This window comes from Sminthopsis crassicaudata, chromosome 6, assembly GCF_048593235.1.
Source record: "Sminthopsis crassicaudata isolate SCR6 chromosome 6, ASM4859323v1, whole genome shotgun sequence".
NCBI classification, from domain to species: Eukaryota; Metazoa; Chordata; class Mammalia; order Dasyuromorphia; family Dasyuridae; genus Sminthopsis; species Sminthopsis crassicaudata.
This window is the reverse complement of record NC_133622.1, coordinates 192,389,492-192,411,333: the sequence shown is the minus strand read 5'-3', so window position 1 is coordinate 192,411,333 and position 21,842 is coordinate 192,389,492. Positions and strand designations below refer to the sequence as shown.

General features: G+C 41.7%; 1 protein-coding gene across 1 annotated transcript; it reads right to left on the bottom strand.

Annotated features, from left to right (window-relative positions):
* Nucleotides 1–200: 200 nt before the first annotated feature.
* Nucleotides 201–12,800, bottom strand: LOC141545961 (purpurin-like). The gene is made up of 6 exons (XM_074273412.1): nt 12,740–12,800; nt 10,445–10,570; nt 9,370–9,506; nt 5,825–5,937; nt 4,575–4,787; nt 201–784 (listed from the first exon to the last, which is right to left on the bottom strand). Exons 2-6 carry the CDS (start codon nt 10,553–10,555, stop codon nt 774–776), a joined length of 585 nt encoding a protein of 194 aa, XP_074129513.1. The 5' UTR covers nt 10,556–10,570; nt 12,740–12,800; the 3' UTR covers nt 201–773.
* Nucleotides 12,801–21,842: the final 9,042 nt, after the last annotated feature.

Here is a 21,842-nt window from a genome sequence, read left to right as displayed (position 1 = left end):
GACAGGAGAAAGAGCGATGGAATTGGATGAGAACTCCTGAGCGCTTTGGTGTTTTGGAGAGCCGGGTTTTCTGGGTGTTTTGTCCTTGTGAGTCTGTTATTCTAACGTTCCTCTTGTGCTGTGAAAGGCCTAAGCGCTTGCATGCAAGAAGCCCGGAGTGGAATGACTGTCTCAAAGGCAGGTACAGCTGGACCTGAACAGCCCCGGAGGGGCTCCTTCCCCTCTTCTTGGGTGTGTCTGGGTCAGAGGCCCGGAGACTTTAATGGAGGGAGAGGTGAAGGGGAGAGAAACACCCACTTCTGAGAGTAGAGGGCTTCTCATGGGGAGATCCTGGGGAGAAGTGGCCTTGCTGGGAGGAGGATGGCAGGCCCAGAGGAGGCGGGGCCATGACTCCGAGATGAAGGAAGAAGGTCTTCCTGGGCAGAGGGGTGTGTGGGTGTAAGTGTAAATGGGTGTGGGTGTGTGACAATAAGGGACTGTCCCCCTAACTGGGGGAACTGGGGAGCGAGGAGTGAAGGACAGAGGCCTGGGGGGCAAGAAGCCGCTCTGTCCCCAAGACCCCTTGCACCGCTCTCTCCCAGAACGCTGGATCCTGGGCCGCGCTTTCCAAAAACCGTCTCTCCCCGCCTTTTCCAACACCGTCGGGCTGTTTCTACACATGTTCATAATTCCAAGGGTAAACAGGAAAAAATGGAAATTTAATATGCTCAGAGACCTGTGTGGCAGGCATCTCTGGCGACATCTCTGGTGGCCATCAAGCTGCAGTGCGGTCCTCAGCAAGCTCCTGTGGAGGGAGGGAGGGAAGGAGGGAGGAGGGAGGGAGAGAGAGAGAGGGAGGGACAGAGTGAGACAGAGAAGGGGGGAAGTAAGAGAGACAGGGAGAGAAGGAGGAAGAAAGGGAAGAAGGGAGAAAGAGAGGGAGGGAGAGAGAGACAGAGAAAGGGGGAAGTAAGAGAGACAGGGAGAGAAGGAGGAAGAAAGGGAAGAAGGGAGAAAGAGAGGGAGGGAGAGAGGGGGTGGAGGGAGGGAAGGAGAGAGACAGGGAGAGAAGGAGGAAGAAAGGGAAGAAGGGAGAAAGAGAGGGAGGGAGAGAGGGGGTGGAGGGAGGGAAGGAGAGAGATAGAGAAAGGGAGGGCGGGAGAAAGAAATGAGAAATGGCAAAAATTACTGTTCTGCCACCGGGACAGGCGGCCCAGCTGGGACTGCTCCCTCTGCGCAGGAGTGTGGGCCTGCCGGAGCGTGTTTTAATTAGTTTTGTGTTAAAGCGTCCGCAGTGACTTCATGGTAGATGTTGAGGAGCTTTCCTTCATGGGCACCTGTGCTGTGAGGGGCGGGCTTTGCCTGGGCTCCCTCCCAGATGTTTACAGCAAATAGCCCCGGGTAGCTTGAAGAACCAGCTGGCCCAGGGGAAGATGGCGGGGGAGGGGGCTCCCGAGGCCCCTTGGGAGGTGGGGACACCCGAGGGAGATAAGCTGCCTAAAGGTTGGGGGCAGGAGGAGGCGGCAGCGGTGACTCAGCCTAAGGCAGTGCGGGGTTGGAGACAGATCTGAATGGCACAAGAAGGGATTCCCGTGGTTCTCCACCCCCAGCCCCACTTTGTTGTTGAGGACCCTACACAAAAGGCTTAGGAACAATGTGAGTGTGGGAGTTTTAAAGCTCTCTTGGAGGCCTATTTCTCTGTTCTGTGGCTGGTGGAGGGGGTGGGGATACGCAGATGCCCTGAGAGAACCAAAGGGCACAGAGCACAGCAGGTGAGAGCAGAGGGCCAGAAAGCAGAGGGTGATACCCTAACAACACTGTCCCCAAACCTAAGGGAAGTGACCAGGACCGGAAGCAGAGCGGGAGAACAGAAAGCAAGGGCTGGAGAACGGGTGCCATCTGTGGGAGCAGCTGCCGCACAGCAGGCCCACAAACAGAAGCACCGGCGAGGGCCGGGGCCAGTGGGGCTGCAGGAGGGCACCCAAAAACAGACAGAGGGAGCTCTGGGGGGAGCACTGAAGGGGAGAAACAAGTCCCACTCACCCAACTGAGCTCCCTGGACAAGACTAATCCCGAGATTGAACCCTAGTCCCTCGGGATCCAAATTCCCTGCTTCTACATCAGAACTATCAAACAGCCAGCTACAATACTCCTAAGTACAGCCATGTTAAAATATAATTGGGAAATATGTAACAAAGTAAATGAAGAAAACTGTAATATAGATGTTAATATGTTAAAATAAAATGCAAAATAGATCGTGTAAATAAAGAAAAATATAAGATGGTTGTTAGTATGTTAGAATACAAAATCCATCATGTTAGTATAAGGTAGCCTGCAGGAATTCTTGTCTACAGTTCAGTGACCCCATTTCCATGTACTACACAATACCATGTATTAAGAAAGGAGAGATGCTTTTGTTAAGCATCTACCATGCACTAAGCACTGTTCCACCAGAGGTGGGTTTTCATCAACACTTGAACTTAGGGCTTCCTGCCTCTGGGCCCAGCATTCTGTGCAATATGGCGTCACCTGGTGGCAGCTTTAAGATTTCCACTTTTCGAATCTGGCCATTCTGGAGAGCAATTTGGAACTCTGCCCAAAAAGTTATCAAACTGTGCATACCCTTTGATCCAGCAGTGCTACTACTGGGCTTATATCCCAAGGAAATACTAAAGAAGGGAAAGGGACCTTATGTGCCAAAATGTTTGTGGCAGCTCTTTTTGTTGTAGCTAGAAGCTGGAAGATGAATGGATGTCCATCAATGGGAGAATGGTTGGGTAAATTATGGTACATGAAGGTTATGGAATATTATTGTTCTGTAAGAAATGACCAACTGGAGGAATACAGAGAGGCTTCGAGAGACCTACATGAACTGATGCTGAGTGAAATGAGCAGAACCAGGAGATCCCTACACACCTCAACAACAATACTGTATGAAGATGTATTCTGATGGAAGTGGAGATCTTCAACATAAAGAAGATCCAACTCACTTCCAGTTGATCAATGATGGACAGGGGTAGCTGCACCCAGAGAAGGAACACTGGGAAGCGAATGTAAATTGTTAGCACTACTGTCTATCTACCCAAATTACTTATACCTTCGGAAGCTAATAATTAATGTGCAACAAGAAAATGGGATTTACACACATATATTGTATCTAGGTTATACTGTAACACATGTAAAATGTATGGGATTGCCTGTCATCTAGGGGAGGGAGTAGAGGGAGGGAGGGGAAAATTTGGAAAAATGAATATGAAGGATAATATTATAAAAATTATTCATGCATATATACTGTCAAAAAATTTATAATTATAAAATTAATAAAAAAAAAGAAAAAAAGATTTCCACTTTTCCTTCACAAACACTGAGAGGTGGTTCAACTATTAATGTTTCCATTGTATGGTTCAGGAAACTGAGGCTCCAAGTTCACACTCCTGTTTTTGTTGAGGCAAAATATTAAACCCAAGACTCTAGATTCTAGGTTCAGAAAAAGACATGAGAAGTGAAAAATGCCCTGGATTTAGAGCAATTCAGGTCCCTGTGTGATGTTGGGTAACTACTTCTCTCTGTCGTCATTTTTCCTATCTGTGAAATGGGGATGATAATAATAATAACCAGCCCTCCTTACTTCTACCTGTTAGAATGCCCAGTTTCCTTCCGAGCCCATCTCCAATACTACTTCCTCCTTCAAACTGGCTCCAATTCTACCTCATTGATGCACTTTTTCTTCTCTAATTATCTTGAATTTAATGATCTGTTTATGTCTCATCTCCAGAAAGATCTAAGTTCCTTGAAGGAAACAGATTTTTTCTTTTTTTCTTTTTTTATCTCCAGTGCCAAACCCAGTATGTCACAGATAGGAAGAGCTTACTAAATGTTTGTTGAGTTGGATTGCCAACATTGCAGGATTATAGGGAGGAAAGATTCACAAAATGCTGCATAGCAATTGAACTTTTTGCTTCTACTATAACATGCTATCTCAACTCTTTTTTTTTTTTTGAGGTGAAAGATGTTATTTTACAAATAGGGAAACTGAGGCCCAGCGAAGGGAAAGTTCTTACCCAAAGTAATAATAGCCAACATTTACATATAGAGTTTTTGCATATGTTATCTTACCAACTAGTTCTGTGAAATAGCTACTATTATCATAATACCCATTATTTTACATATGAGTGTGCGGGATTAAGCCGTTTGTCCAGTCACTTGGGCAATGGACAGAGGGCAGGAAAACTCATCATCCTGAATTCAAATCCAGCCTCAGAGACTTACTAGCTGTGTGACCCTGAGCAAATCATTTTGCCTCAGTTTTCTGTAAAATGGGCTGGAGAAAGAAATGACAAACAACTCCAGTGTCTTTGTTAAAACAAAACCAAAAAAAATTAGGTCACAACGTCAGACTAAAATGACTGGACACAACGCTGGTAAGTGAATGTCTGAGGGAGGGTCTGAACTCAAGTCCAGGCAGCTCTCTGCCCATTCACACCACTCGGCTGCTTGGATCTGCAGTGAGTGGCAGGGCCGGGACCAGGGCAGGCGTGGGGGCCATCCCTGGGACTCCGCCACGCCGCCCGTCCCGCCCCCGGGGCCGCACTCACCGGTCTGAAGCACTGGCTTGAACTGCCCGGACAAGCAGATGTCCTCCTGCCTCTGGCGCACGACCCGCTGGACCGCCGGGGGCAGGCCCCGAGGGCTGCGGGAGAAGACGATGGAGTAGCCGTCGGCGCACGTGCCGTCCTCCCTCCGAGCCCGGCAGGCGTAGGTCAGCGCGTAGTGCGTGTAGTCCGTGTCGATCACCCAGTAGTCGTCTCCTGGAGCAGAAACAAGGGCGTTACTGAGCGGAGGCGGACGGCGGCCGGGCCCAGGGCCGGCGCTTCCCCGCGTGGCCAGCCTCCACAGAAAAGCCCAGGTCCGGTCTTTGCGGAGGACGGAGGGGGAGAAGGAAGAGTCCAGAGGCGCATCCCTGACTCAAGAAGTTTCTGTGGCTCCCAATTGCCTTGGGAAACAAGTAGAAGAATAAAAATAAGAATAAGATAAGGATTCCCCTCCCTTTAAGGCACTTCATAAATTGGCTCCAGACGCTTTTCACGTTGCTGGTTCGTGTTCTAGCTCAGCTGGCTCACTTACTGGCCCTTATACGTGACATTCTAGTGCCTTTTCTCAGGCTGTCCTGACTGTGGGGAGCACTCCGCTCCCCTCTTCCCAACGCCCCTTTCCCACATCCCCCTCCCCCCATCCTCCTCTCCTCCACCTGCCTTGCACACCTTAGAAGCCACTGCTCCATTCCAGATTAAAGTTAAACTTAAGCACCATTGACAATCGTAAATATTTCCGGATCCCAGTTTATTCCCTCCTTCCCCCCAAACCTTTGTTTTTACTTTGCGTGTTTTTACTTTGGGTTTATGTCTCATACAAGTCATTCTCTGCTCCCATCTTGGTAGAATATAAGCTCCCTGAGGGCAGGCACCTTTTTTTCATCTTTGTATCCCAAGTACCCAATACATGGCACACAACAGGTGCTTAATAAATGCACATGGAATGAATGAGTGAATGACGTTTCTTTTCCCCGCAGTAATCAGGCTCACATTCAGTGTCTTGGATAAGACTGGACTGAGGAGAAGAGGCCCATACACTAAGTGCCATGTTAAAATTGCTGGGCTCCCTCTACTGGGGATCTTGGAGTTTAGTGAGTCTTGCTATAGATAGGAATAAAGGATCTCAGTTTTTCCTTTTCTCAAAACACACCTTCTCCCACTCATCACCTTTTGCCGGCCCTTGGAAGAGTTGACTGGTTTCAGGGTCACCATCCCACTCCTGAGGTTAAAGAAGGGCTTCGAACACTACCTACCTCCACTGGACAAGTAGCTGGCCAGCCCCTGGTAAGTCATGTACATCTTTGCTGGGGTGGTTGGATCAGGGACTGTGTACTGGGCTGCCATGTCTGCACAGATCACCCAGAACCTGGGAAGAAGAAGAATAGAGACCTTGGGTGAAGTCTGTGGCTAAATGTAACTGAAACCCAGCAAGCGCTGGCTGAACCAGAGCTACAGAGGGAACAAAGCCTCAGGGAGCTCCTAGTCTTGGCAGGTATTGGAGGAGGAGTGAGGCATGGAGACAAGGCTCATACATGGAACAGAGAACTACGTGGACGGCGAGTAATTAAGGATTAATGCATGTGCTCCAGACTTTTAAAGAAGGTAGGGAGTCCAAAGAGATCTTAAAGGAGGGAAAGGGACCCACGTGTGCAGAAATGTTTGTGGCAGTCCTCTTTGTAGTGGCCAGAAACTGGAAAATGAATGGATGTCCATCAATTGGAGAATGGTTGGGTAAATTATGGTATATGAAGGTTATGGAATATTATTGCTCTGTAAGAAATGACCAGCAGGAGGAATACAGAGAGGCTTGGAGAGACTTAAATCAACTGTTGCTGAGTGAAATGAGCAGAACCAGAAGATCGCTGTATGCAACAACAAGATTATACGACAATCAATTCTGATGGACATGGCTCTCTTAGACAATGAGATGATTCAAACCAGTTCCAATTGTTCAGTGATGAAGAGAGCCCCAGAGAGAGGACTGTGGGAACTGAGTGTGGTTCACAACATAGTATTCTTACTTTCTCTGTTGTTGTTTGCTTGCATTTTATTTTGCTTCTTTTTTCACTGGTGAGGCACAATAATTGTATAAATATGCATGCATATATTGGATTTTATATATATCTCCACCATATTTAACATATATTGGACTACTTGCCATATAAGAGAGGGCATAAGGGAAGGGGGGGGCGGATTGGAATACAGGGTTTTGCAAGGGCTAATGTTGAAGAATTGTCCACGCACATGTTTTGAAAAATAAAAAGCTTTAATTTTAAAAAGGCAAAAAAAAAAAGTAGGGAGTCAAAGAGAGGACTGATCCTTCAGGACTGGAGCAGTCAGAGAAAGCTTCTTGAAGGAAGAGGGAATGAACTTAAGATAATGTGAGGATGGGTCTGTAATTTCATTGATATATAGAGCTTCCAATAAATGTTGCCTGAGACACGTAAAGATTAAGTGATTTCCCCTGACAGAAGTGAACTTCAATTGAGGTTTCTCTTTATCCCCTTATGCCTCAATGCTGCTTTAGGTAGCTAGGAGACTTAGTGCATAGAGTGCTCGGCCTGGACTCAGGAAAACTCGGCCTTGGATACTTATTAGCTGAATGATCCCGGACAAGTCATTTAACTTCCATTTGTCTCAGTTCCCTTATCCGTAAAATGAGCTGGAGAAGGAATGGCAAGCCACTCCATCATCTTTCCCAAGAAAATCCCCAATGGTGCTTACAATAACACTGTTTTAGGATTTTTTTGGTGGGATAGGCAGGGAAAAGAACGATGCAAAGCTAGATTGGGGTAAAATTATAAAGGGGCTTCATGGGAATCTGGACATTTTTTTTCTGTAGACAGTGGGAAGCTTCTGAAGGTTCTTTAACAGGGGAGTTATGATCAGAATGAGGCATTAGGAAGATGCATCATGAAAAGACCAGATGCAATTGAAGGGGGGAGGAAAAAGGACCAGCAAGAAGGTTGTACAAGATAACTCTGGGGCCAATAACAGAAACAGACTACTCCGTCCTTCCCCAGGCCCTCAGAGGCATTCTGACTTGTTGGGAAGTAGCCAGGAAGCTTAGGGGATAGCCAGTGGATTTGGTATCAAGAAATCTAAAGTTCAAGGGATAGTTGGATGCTGCTGCAGTGGATAGAGCACTGGGCCTGCATTCAAGAAAACCTGACTTCAAATCCAGCCTCAGATACTTACCACTTCCTAGCTGTGTGACCCTGGGCAAGTCACTTACCTCCAATTGTCTAGCCATGCCCCCCCTTAAAAAAAAGAAAAGGAAAGAAAGAAAAGAAGGAAGAAAGGAAAGAAGGAAGGAAGGAAGAAAAAAAGAAAGAAAGAAAGAAAAAGAAAGAAAGAAAGAAAGAAAGAAAGAAAGAAAGAAAGAAAGAAAGAAAGAAAGAAAGAAAGAAAGAGAAAAAAAGAAAGAAAGAAAGAAAAAAAAGAAAGAAAATCTAGAATTCAAATTCTGTCTCTGACATTTTTTTAGCTCCATGTCCTGTAGCAAGCAAGGTCCCAGACTCAGGATAATAATATCTACCTCATAGGATTGTCTAAGAATTATACGAAGTAATCAGTGTAAGGTAAGCATTTTGAAAATCTTAAAGTTATTTAAATGTTAGCTATAACTTCTCTCCTTTCCAAGTTGGATCTCATTTCTGTGCCATTGCTAGGGGAAGTAGAATGCCCCCTTTCTTTTACATAGGCAGAGCCTGTTCTACATAAATCTGGTATGTGAAAATTCAATCTAATGCAGAAAATGATTTTCACTTGGACTTGATTTATAAAGCTCTGGTCATTCACTCCCATGCCCAGGGATCTTGCTGCTTGTTCCACAAACAATTCCTCTCTGTACTTGAACTCCACAACCCAGGACCCCCTTTGACTAATTAAATTAAAACAAACTCAGTCATATTTATAGAGTTGCTGCTGTGTGCAGTGTGATGGAGCAAGAAGGCTTTTGGTCCTAAAGTCATAAAAGCTCAATTTCAAGTACTGGCAATCCAAAAATATATATAATGCTCTTGTTCAGACCCTGCTAAGCCTCAGTTTTTCCATCTGTAAAGTGAGGGAGTTGGATAAGATCCCTAACGTCCTCTAGACAATGTTCCATAAGCTGTGATCTGTGGACTCTCCTAGCTCTGACATTTTATATTCTGTATTCTAAGTTCTTCCTCATTTTGATCTTCTGAATTCTAACACAGAGATCCTTGTATTCATTCAAAGTACTGGGTCCCAGGTAAGCAAACTATGGCCAGGTGACTCTTCTCCCTGTCACAGCATCCCATAAACTATTAAGGCATTGGAGATCATCAAGTCCAGTGTTCCCATTTTACACACGAAGAAACTGAGACTCACAGGTCAAAACTAAAATTATAAAGTGAGAGAGTTAGGCTCAATGTAAAGGAAAAACTCCCTGGCAATTGGAGCCATGCAAAAGTGAAAGGGGCTGCCTTGTGAGATCATGGAGAGAATCCCCTCACTGGAAGTCTTTGAGCAAAGGTTAGATGATCCCTCCCTAGGTTTTGGAGAGAGGATTTTTTCCAGGGCTAAGTTAGACTCTGAGATCACCAAGATTTTGTGATTCTGTAAGTGATTTGCCCAAGATCACGTTGAGCTCATGAGAGAGCTGGGGCTAGATTTCCAAACTCTTATTTTAGGGCTCTGATTGGGAAAGTTGTTTGTGGTTCTTCTGAACATCTAGGGATATGTGGAGTTGTTTTTAGAATGTCTCAGTGCCCTCATGCCAAAGTCAGAGCCCTTGGCCTTCCCTTTTTCCTCCCCCCCACCACTCACTTACCCAAATAGCTTCACACGCCCTTGGGAGGAGGCTGTCATGGTGCCATCCATCCCAATGGTGTACTCTGCAGAGATGTTGTCTTGAAGGAAGAGGCCTTCTGGATCCTTCTTGGACAATGCATACCACTTCCCTGCATACTGGAAAGCAAGAGAAGCAAAGCATCCGCAAGCACCAGAACATTCTTGTTTGGCCCTAGGTGAGCCTGCTTTCTATTCAGGAGTTCTCACTCCATCACGGTGCTTGGGTGATCCCCTAATCTTTGCTTTAAAAACCAAGCCAGTCCCAGTAAACTTTTGATAGAAAACGCCATCTGCATTCAGAGAGGGAACTTAATGTAAATCAATATATCTATGTTCACTTTAAAATTTTTTTCTTCGTTTTATTTTTCTGTTTTTTCTGATTTTTCTCTCCCAACATGATCCATAAAGAAATATGTAAAAATATATTGGACTACTTGCCATCTAGGGGAAGGATGGGGAAAAGGGGGGAAAAATTGGAACATAAGGTTTTGCAAGGGTTAATGTTGAAGAATTATCCATACATATGTTTTGAAAAATTTAAAAAAATTAATTAAAAAAAAGAAAAATAGAAAGCTTTAATAAAAAATATCTTTGGAATACAGAAAAATAAAAAAAAGATATGTTAAAAAATGAATGTACATGTCTAAACAAAAATAAGTAAATAAAGTCAAACCAGCTCTACTAATTATCATCAATGATAACAATCAGTAATGCTATAGGGTAAGTAGCTCATATGTTCTCTCCAGTTTGTAGATAAAACTCCAGAAAGATTAAGTGACTATCTGTATGCTGACCTTGGAGATCGTCCTTTCATGTTTTTGGAAAAGAAACTGAGGATCAAGAAAGGAAGAGGTTTTAGCTTCTGATAGGATCAAATAGAGAAAGGAGCGCCACTGAGATCTCAGAGGACTTTTTGAGTTTTTGAGTCTTTAGAACTCTTCTGTACCACCTAAGTGTCAGTGGCTAAGCAGAAGTGGTCACTGGACATGGGAGTGGGAGGGAGCAGCTAGGATGGGACCCCCTGTAGAGGAACCCCAGATTGGAATCTCACTTACCCTCTTGGGGTCAAAGTCAGCCTTCACAGGGATGGAGTCCACAACGCAGGTCTGGGCCTGGCCAAAGCTGGGCAGTACCAGCAGCAGGCAAATGTGCCACATGGACCTCATACTGCACACAGGGGGCTGGGAAAAATAGAGCAGGTTGGATGATGTAACAGTAACTAATATATAAACTGTGCTTCAAAGTTATAAATGTATCTCCCGACTCTACACAGTGGATGGGGTCAGGATTATTCATCCCATTTTAGAAAGTTAGATACAGCTTCAAAAAAGAAAGTGTCAGAGTAGGAAATGGCAGAGCCAGGGTCAGAAGTTTCAGTCAGTGGACATAAGTCCATTTCATATCATGGGCTTGGAGTTCCAGAGCACATGAAAAACAAAATGGTGGGCTAGACATTTTCTCAGATTCTTTAAATATCTCTAAACACTGAAAATAAAAGTCACTTCAGCTGCCTCCCTGATCTGGGGCAGTGGTGTCCAAATTGAATAGAAATGTCAGCATAAGGATCCCTATAGGCAGCATGTTGACTTAGAAAATTAATACAATTAATTATTAGAATTAATAAATAGAAAAATTATTAAAATAATAACAAACTATTCATGTTTACATAATGATGCTAAATCAATATATTAGCATATTAACATTTTCTGTCTTATTGTGTTTTTATTTATTTTTAAATTTATTTTGTTAAATATTTTCCAATGACATTTTAATCTCTTTCAGGTTAGTTGCCACAGTAACAGCACTTTTAAGCACATATTTGACAGTCATGGTCTAGAACATCCAGAATCCAAAAAATGATAAAAATAAACCAAAAAGAATCCAAATCCACGAATGGACACCCATCCTGAGCTCCCCCAGCAGTCCTCCCTCACCTCCCATCCTACCCCAGAGAGTTTGTACTGTGTTGCTACCAAATCTGACTCTTTCTCTCCCAACATGATCCATAAAGAAATATGTAAAAATATATTGGACTACTAGGGGACGGGATGGGGAAAGGGGGGGGGGATTGGACTGACTTCCAACTTTTCTCTCCATCTCCAGTGTAATGCAGAGCCCAGTTCCAGCCTGGGGAAGGGCATTCAAACCATGAGAATCAGCCAAGGGGGCAGCAGTGTTCCAGGATGTGAAAACCTACTGTGTTCTGTGCCGCAAATGATTTCTTCAGGACAGCAGAGGAACAGAAAGAGGGAGGGGCAAAATATGTGTGTCTGGCCTTAAAATAGATTTCAATTCTTTATCTCCTTGGTGAGCATATACATTTTGTTTTGTTCTGTTTTTCTCAGTAGGAAGAGATGGAACCAAGAGAAAATGGATTTTTGTTTGTTGAACAATTAAATTTAGTGTCCTAGTATTTAGGAAGCCTGGTTTAACTGGACTAAAGAGTGTCTGGAGGGGAGGGAATAGGGCTGGAGAGGTAGGTTGAGAAGGGTTTTAAAGGCCAAAACAGAGGGGTTGGTGTTTGAGCCATTGGGGTTTATTGTGGAAAGGAGTGATTTGGGTCTACAGAAACTGAGCAGGTCCCTCATTCTCTCTGGGGCTATTTTCTCATCTTTAAATTCACTTCTAGCTATGAATCCCTCAATCCCATCTCATTGCAAATTTTCACAATGCCAGGCTGCATCTCCTGGCAGCTCCCAAGCACCCCCTATTGACAGAGGGAGAGGGGAAAGGGGAAGGGAACACACATTTATTAGGTGCTTACTGTGTGCCAAACACTGTGCTGTTTTCACAAAAAAAATGATCTAATTTGAGAGGTTACTTCCTCCCCCTGAACCTGGATCTCGACCAATAGTCTCCACTTTCAATCCCTGGAGAAATGAAGTGAAACATCTCATAACTTCAACCAGTAATTCTCCCCTTCCCCAAAGAGGCTTTCCTTCCTCCCAACCCTCCACAGACCCTCAACCCAAACCTGGCAGAACTGCCCTCTCTTTTTGAGCTTTCTGTTTCCGGGTTCCCAGAAGGGACAAGGTCTCTGTCTCTGATATCGACACCCAAAGCTTGGCTCCCTTTGACTTCCCTGAAATGACAGAAATCTCCCATCTCCTGACAGGTGATCATTCAGCTAGTGCTTAGACATCCCTGGTGATGGGGAGTTTACCATCTCCTGGGGCGTCCCAGCTCCCTAAGCAGGGAAGCTAAGACATTTTCCTTTATATCCCACCCAAACCTGCATTTATGCAATTCTTATCCCTCCTAATGCTAGCTCATAGACTCTATGCTCTGAGATACATCAAATCTTTGAGATTTTCATGGATCTGCCATCGGCTGACCAAGGCCCTCCTTACCTGGTGCTGGTGTTCCTTGGCTTCAGATTCCAAGACTCATCTCACCCTCCCCCACCTTTCAGCCCCTTAAATACTATGAGGCACCTAATCATTCTACTCCCTTGTGAGTCTTAGTCAGGCAATCCAAGGTAATCTAATTTTAGGTTGGATTAACAGAAGCATAATGTCCAAACAAAGAAGGGGACAGTCCCATCATCCTCTGCTTTGATCAGATGAAAGAAAAAGTCTCAGTCTGTCCTCTGACTCCATCAGATTTCTCTCAGGAAATGGGTGCATGTTTCATCTTGGGTAATGTGGAATTCCTTATGGTTAGTCATAGTGTTGATCAAAGTTCTTAAGTCTTTTAAAGTCTTTTTATCTTTACAATATTATTATTGTATAAGTTGTTCTTCTGAATCTGTTTACTTTCCTCTGAATCACTTCATACAAGTCTTCCCAACTTTCTCTGAAACTACCCCTTTAATATTCCATTAAATTTACATTCCACAATTTGTTTCAGCCATTCTTCAATTGACAGGTGGGGGCACAGTTTAAGAAAACAGCTTTGTCAAACAACATCAAAAGACTTAAGAACTCAGACCACCCATAATCCTGGAGTATGGATGATAAGGAATTATCTTTATCTGCTGACAGGGATATGACAGATTCAGAGGCAGAAGGAAATATATATTTTTGGACAGTCAATAGAATTGGTTTTTCTTGACCATGAATATTGATTACTTCTTCTTCCTTCCTTCCTTCTTCCTTCCTTCCTTCCTTCCTTCCTTCCTTCTTCCTTCCTTCCCTTTCCTTCCTTCCTTCCTTCCCTTCCTTCCTTCCTTCCTTCCTTCCTTCCTTCCCTTCCTTCCTTCCTCTCCTTTCCTTCCTTCCTTCCTTCCCTTCCTTCCTTCCTTCCTTCCTTTCCTTCCTTCCTTCCTTCCTTCCTTCCTTCCTTCCTTCCTTCCTTCCTTCCTTCCTTCCTTCCTTCCTTCCTTCCTTCCTTCCTTCCTTCCTTCCTTCCTTCCTTCCTTCCTTCCTTTCCTTCCTTCCTTCCTTCCTTCCTTCCTTCCTTCTTCCTTCCTTCCTTCCTTCCTTCCTTCCTTCCTTCCTTCCTTCCTTCCTTCCTCCCTCCCTCCTCCCTTCTTCCTCCTTTTTCTCTCTCCCTCCTTCCTTCCCTTGCTCTTCTCTCTCTCTCTTTCCTTCCCTTCCTCCTTCTCTCTCTCTCCCTTCCTCCCTCCCTCCCTCCTTTCCTTCCTTTGATTTCTCTCTCTCTCTCTCTCTCTCTCTCTCTCTCTCTCTCTCTCTCTCTCTCTCTCTCTCTCTCTCTCTCTCTCTCTCTCTCTCTTTCTCTCCTTCCCTTCTTCCTTTTTTCTCTCCCTTTCTCCTTCCTTCCTTCCCTCTCTGTATATCTCTGTCTGTCAATGTCTCTCTCTTTCTCTCTTCCTTCCTTTCTCATAGGGAAGAGAGAGAAAATAGATTTTTATTAATTAAGACAACAGTCTTGGGAATCCCAAGTCCCCCGCAGGAGGAATTATCTCTTTGTCATCGGTTGCTTTGAGGTGCTAATCACCCCTAAAGCCATCAGTTAAATAAAATGGCATAAATACCACTCCTTTCCCAACTGAAAACAGATGCTTATCAGCTAATGTTAAAGCAATTAATGCACTTTATTAGTTTTCTCACACCTTTTACGGCTTTAACAAAGTCAGGAGAACAAATAAAAGAAAGAATAGAAACCTCAAATCCCCAGATTTTGACTTTTGGGGGGAAATTGGAAAATTTCCAATCAAGTTAGAAATTATCTATGAACATCAAGGACAAAAAACTCATTTTCACCTTGCAGTTGGTTGTGAAAGTTCTGTTTTCACTGTTCTCCCTACTCCCCACTGAGAGGCAGAATGAGCTGTGAGAGAGAAGGCAGCATGAGGGGGTCAAAGGGAACTGAGCCCTAATTTTGACTTTAATATATACTGGTTACATAGATGTACCCAATAAGAAAACAGTTTTCTCAAACTCCAGACCACCCGTAATCCTTGAGGATGGATAATAAAAAAATAGACCCATCTGCTGACAAGGATGTGATAGATTCAGATGCAGAATGGGGTTCGATTTCCATCCCTTTAAAATGGGGAGAACAATCCTTCCCCTGTCTACTCCATAGGGACTTTCTTTAAGGAAAGTTCTACAAGTGCTAAACGGAGTTGAACGGATCCTTCAGGATCATTTCCTCCAGTGCCTCCAAATTAAAAATGAGGCCGCCCAGAGAAATTGAATGACTTTGGTCATAATAGTTCAGGTAGTAAATAGCCCCGTTACTTATGAGTCCTGAAATCTATTGTGCTTTATACTATGTAGTTTGGTCAAGTGCAAAGGTACATTTGGGTCTAAACCTCTGCCACTTACTTTTTGTGTGATGTTAGCTAAATCACTTAATCTCTCTGGGCCTCAGTCTCCCCAAATGTAAAGTGAGGCTGTTGAACTATAAAACTTCTAAGGTCTTCTTTAGCTCTAAATCCATCATTATCTTACAATGAAGAGGATATGCCTTCACACAGCACTTATTGTGTGGCAGGCATTGGGCTAAGCAGTTGCTCCTTTCAACAACCTGTAAGGCAGGTTACTATTATTATAATAATCCCATTTTACAGCTGGGAAAAGTAGTGAACAGAGCAACAGGCTTGGAATCAGGAATACTCATCATTATGAGTTCAAATCTGGCTTCAGACACTCATTAACTGTGTGACCAAGTCACTTAACTTCCAATTGCCTTAGTTTCCCCTTCCATAAAATGATCTGGAGAAGGAAATGGCAAACCATGCGCAGTATTTTTGGCAAGAAAACTCAAATGACATCACAAAGAGTTGGAAAGAATGGAAAAAACAAACAAACAAACAAAAAATGACTGGACAACAACATTGTTAGGGAATCCATCCAGGGTCACAAAGCTAATGAGTATCTGAGGCAGGATTTGAATTCAGGTCTTCCTGATTTCAGCCTCAGTGGTTTATCTACTGTACCACCTAGCTCCGTCTCACATCACCCTGCTACTGGTATTATTTGTGATGGAGAGAGCTCTATGTAACCCTGAGGAACTTGTTGAGGTTCTCTGAGTCTCAATTTTCCTATCCACAAAATGAGTATAAGAATATCTGCATGATACTTTTTTTAACTTTATTTTTTGAAAGTGTTTTTGTGAGTGTTTTCTTTTGCAACATGATTTTTATGGAAATGTTTTGCATAACTCCATATATGCCTTCTCAGTAGGGAGTGGATTGAGGAGGGGAAGGGAGACAATCTGGAACTCAAAGTTTTAAAAACAAATGTTTAAAAAAAAAGATCTGCATGCCCTACCTCACAGGGCTATTATGGTAAAAGAGCTCTGTAATCAGCTTTTGACCTAGAAATGGGATTTATTCCTATAATCAGCCATTTGCGGAATGGTGACCCCAACTTTCACCAGGCTCCTCTCCTTGACAATCAATTGAGGATGTGACCTACATGGACTGAATGTCCTCTGTTCCTGAGTTTCGGACTAGGGCAGATGTCAGATTGTCTCTTTTCCCATCAGCCTGAGCCCAAATCTGACATGCTCAGCTTTAATCCGATGAGATTATAGATGCACTGACCCAGGGTTAATCTCAGCCTAGACAGAGGGGAGGGCTGAGGGTGAGGGCGGAGATGGGGGTTGGGAGAAAGTCTTGGTCTGAGGCTGGAGTACAGGAAGCCAAACGTCCAAGGCATGGAGTTTATTTATTTATTTATTTATTTAGAATTTTTTTCCCTACAGTATATATGCATGAGTAATTTTTTTTTTTATAATATTATCCCTTGTATTCATTTTTCTAAATTATCCCCCCCTCCCTCCACTCTCTCCCCCCATGACAGGCAATCCCATACATTTTACATGTGTTACAGTATAACCTAGATACAATATATGTGTGTAAATACCATTTTCTTGTTGCACGTTAAGTATTAGATTCCGAAGGTATAAGTAACCTGGGTAGATAGACTGTAGTGCTGATATTTTACATTCACTTCCCAGTGTTCCATCTCTGGGTGTAGTTATTTCTGTCCATCATTGATCAACTGAAAGTGAGTTGGATCTTCTTTATGTTGAAGATTTCCACTTCCATCAGAATACATCCTCATACAGTATTGAAGTGTACAGCGATCTTCTGGTTCTGCTCATTTCACTCAGCATCAGTTCATGTAAGTCTCTCCAAGCCTCTCTGTATTCCTCCTGCTGGTCATTTCTTACAGAGCAATAATATTCCATAACCTTCATATACCATAATTTACCCAACCATTCTCCAACTGATGGATATCCATTCATCTTCCAGTTTCTGGCTACAACAAAAAGAGCTGCAAGGCATGGAGTTTAAACACTGACTCTGAGGAAGCCAGGCAAGGAGAAGTGAGGAAGAGGAGGAGAATTCACAAAGCTAAATCTACTGCTGCATGGATAATCTGGAAAAACAAAGACCTCAATTTCCAGCTTCCCTTTTCTCCTCCTCCCAGAATCCCTGGTTTGTCATTTTTAGTGAAGGAACTGGGATTGCTTAGTTTAGAGAAGAGAAAACATGATTCTAGTCCTCCTAATGCTAATTCTTTGTGAAACTCCTGGTAAGACCTTTTTCTTCTTCCAAGACCTCAGTTTCTCTACTTGGCTCATAAAAAAACAACCCTACTTCTCAAGGATTGTTAGGAGAATAAAATCAAATAAAACAGAATTGGGAAGGATTATTATTAACCAGTACAACAGACATTTCTTGGAGGCAAGGACAATTTTTGTTTTGTCTTTATGGCCCCGGCACCTAGCACATTGCAATAGGATTAGAGACTGAGCCCTATGATTTCATTGGATATAGAGAGAGCTCCTTCTAATCTTGCAGATAAGTACTTACTCTGCAATTTGTAATCCCAGAAAATTGTCCAGATTACGGAGAGGTTAAGTGATTTGTTCAGGGACACACAACTAATAATATGTGGTAGAATAGGGACTTAATGTTTCAAAGTCCAGCTCGCTAAACACTGCTGTCAACAGAATCAAGCTATCCCTTGCCTTATCCACAGTAGACATTTAATAATTGTTTATTGGATTGTTTTAGGTGTTAAATTAATTTTAATTGTTGACCAATTCAAACTGAGTACGTGATTTAAACATAAACAAAGTAGGAGAGCAAAATAGGTAAACTATTCCCTATCAGATTTATGGAGAAGGGAGGAATTTATGACTAAACTACAGATTATAAAACAATTATTTTTGATTATATTAAATTAAAAAGTTTTTGCACAAACAAAACCAATATAACCAAGGTTAGAAGGAAAGCAGAAAGCTGGGAAACAATTTTTATAGCAAATGTCTCTGAAAGCCTTCCTTTCTCAAATACATAAAGAACTGAATCAAATTTATAAGAATACAAGTCATTCCCCAATTGAAAAATGGTCAGAGGATATGAATAGGCAGTTTTCAGATAAAATAAAGTTATCTATAGTCATATGAAAAAATGCTCTAAATCACTATTGATTAGAGAATTGTAAATTAAAGCAACCCTAAGGTACCATCTCAAACCTATCAGATTACTAAAATGACAGAAAAGGAAAATTATACATGTTGGAGGGGACATGGGAAAATTTGGGGCACTAATACACTGTTAGTGAAATTATGAACTGCTTCATTCATTCTGGAGAGTAATTTAGAACTATGCCCAAAAGGCTATAAAACTGTATGTATTCTTTGATCGAGAAATACCACTACTAAGGCTATCCCAAAGAATCATATAAGGGGAACAGGACCTAAATATGCAAAAATATTTATAGCACTTCTTTTTGTGGTAGCAAAGAATTGGAAAATTGAAGGAACTCAAATTAAAAAAAATAAATGTTAAAAACTATCTTTACATGTAATTGGGGGGAAATAAAATATTATTTTAAAATATTGTTTAAAAGCCTTGGCTAATGATATTGTATCTTTGTACCTTTGAGCCTTATCCTTCCCCCTAAACAGAGATTAATTTCTGTTTTGAAGACCTACCTTGGGATTTGTGTCCTGTCATACCAAATTTTACTCAACTAATATTCTATGATCTATGGTTTAGACCCTGAGATGTGACAGGAATCAACAAATTACCTCAGTGACTAGAGTAAGAACTTACTATTTGACAAAGACTTCAGAGAAACTGGAAAGCAGTCAAGTAGAAACTTGATAGAAATAAAATATATCATACCACCTACTAAGATAAACTCCAAATAGATATATGACTTAGAATTAAAAGGATAATCAATAAGGAACATAAAGAAATTTGAGAAGAAAGGGAAAAAAAAAAACCTTTCAGATTTATACAGTGGGAAAGAGTTTATAATCAGAATCATAGATCCTGTGATCTTACAATGGACAGTTTGATTATACAAATAGTCTGATTACATAAGATTTTTTGAAAAAATATTTGCACACAAAATGTTTGTGGCAGCCATTTTTGTAGTGGCTAGAAACTGGAAATTGAATGGACGCCCATCAGTTGGAGAATGGCTGAATAAATTATGGTATATGAAGGTTATGGAATATTATTGTTCTGTAAGAAACGACCAGCAGGATGATTTCAGAAAGGCCTGGAGAGACTTAATGAACTGATGCTGAGTGAAATGAGCAGAACCAGGAGGTCACTGTACACAGTAACAATAAGATTATACGATGATTGATTCTAATGGATGTGGCTCTTTTCCACAATGCTCCCAGAGAGAGGACTGTGGGAACCAAGTGTGGATCACAATATGGCATTTTTATTCTTTTTGTTGTTTGCTTGCATTTAGTTTTCTTTCTCATTTTTTCCCTTGTTGATCTGATTTTTCTTGTGCAGAAAGATTATTGTATAAATATGCATACATATGTTTGACTTAATATATATTTTAACATGTTTAACATACTCTCTCCCCCATCTAGGGGGAGAGAGTAGGGGAAAGAAGGGAAAATTTTGGAATGCAAGGTTTTGTAAGGGTCAATGTTGAAAAATTATCCATGCATATGTTTTTTTTTTAACCTGTGACAATTGGGGTTGAGTGAGATGTCCAGGATCACATAGCTAGAAAGTGTTAAGTGTCTGAGGCCAGAATTGAACTCAGGTCCTCCTGACTTCAGGACTGGTGTTCTAACCATTGCACCACCTGGCTGCCCCTCATGCACATGATTTGAAAATAAAAAGCTTTAATAAAAAAAGAAAAAAATATATTTATATAAAAACACTCAATGCAGCAAAATTCAAAGGGAAACAAGCAAAAGATTTCCCAGATAACTGGAAAAAATCCTTGCACCAAATTATCTTGATAAGGCACGCATTTCCAAGAACTAATTCAAATTTGTAAGAATAAGAAACATTCCCCAGTTGATAATGGTCAAAGAATATGAAAGGTGGTTTTCATAGGAAGAAATCCAGGATATCAATAGTCATATGAGAAAAATGCTCCAAATCTCTAATAATTAAAGAAATGCAAATTAAAGCAACTCTGAGTTTCTCCCTTAGTCACATCCAACAAATTGGCAAAATTGACAAAAACAAAACAAAATAAAAAGTCTCTAATATATACTAGTAAAACTGTGGGAAAACGGCCATTCTTAGTCTAGACATTCTATGAACCAATTTGTAATTATGCCTCCAAAATGTAATTATGCCCGCAAAACTGTGCATGTTCTTTCCTCCACTGATATCACTATTAGGCTTATCCCCAAAAAAAGCAAAAGAAGAGAAAAGAAGAGCAAGAGGAAAAGATATTGTATTTAAAATGGTACCTTTATCAGTTTTTTTGGTGGCATCAAAGAAATGAAGTCTAAGGAAGTACCCATCAACTGGAGAATGGCTAAACAAATTTTGGTAAATGGATGCAATGTATGATTGTACTGTAATAAACTATGCATGGGATGATTTCAGAAAAGTTTTGGAAGATGTGTATGAACTGATACAGGGTGAAGTGAGTAGAACCTTGGAGAACAATTTATATAAAACCTTGAAAGATTTAAGAAATCTGATCAACACAATGATTCCAGAGCTTGCATAATGAAACATTCTATCCTGACAGAAAGGTGATGGAGTCAGGGTATAGATTTGGACTTTTTTTTTTTAACATGACCATTATGGAAATTAGTTTTCTTGGCTCTTCATATTTGCTTTTTCTTTGTTTCTTTCTTTCTTTCTTCTTTTCTTTTTTCTTATTTATTTTAATGGGAAGGTGGGAAAATTAGAAATATATATTGTTAGTTGAACAAGATTTAAATTTAATTTTTGAAAGAGTTGTGAATTAGATAATGGGAAAAACTAGATTATTACTAGTAAGTGTTGAAGACTGAGAAAGTCACATAATCACTATCTGCATCAATTTCTTCAATTGGAAAATGAGGACAAAAATAGCGACTGTCATCCAGTTGGAAGGATGGAATGAGATAATATTTGTAAAGTGCCCAGCACATAGTAGGCTTTATAAGAATGCTAACTATTGTTATTAGGATTGCTAGCAAAAGTGTTACAGAAATGGGAAGTGCTAGTATTTTACTGAGAAAATGAAGGGTGAGATACTTAGAGCACTGAAGATATTCTACAGGAAGTCCTAAGTCTGGAGCTGTGGGAGAGCCTGGATTTAGAGTGTGAAATGACAAGGTCATTTTATAGATGAGAAACCTAAGGCAAGAAGAAATTGGGTGATTTGCTCAGATTCACGAAGCTGATTAGCTTCTGAGATGGGCTTTATTTATTTATTTTAAGTTATACATGTACAGTCACAGACAATAAAATGACAGATTAGTCACGTCGTGGAAAAGAATCAGAATAAAAAGGAAAAGCACAAGAAAGGGAAAAAAAATTGCAATCAGTAAGCTTCGATCTGCATTCAGACACCAGAGTTCTTTCTTTCTCTATCGTGAGTCTTTGGGCATTGTCTCCGATCATGTATTGCTGACAAAAGCTAAGCCTACCAAAGTTGATCATCACACAACGTTGCTGTTCTTGGGTACAATGTTCTGGTTCTCCTTGCTTCATTCAACATGTGAGTTTACAGATTTTTCTGAAATCAGGCTGTCCATAATTTTTTTCTTTCCTTCTTTCCTTTTTTTTTCCCCCCTGAGGCTGAGGTTAAGTGA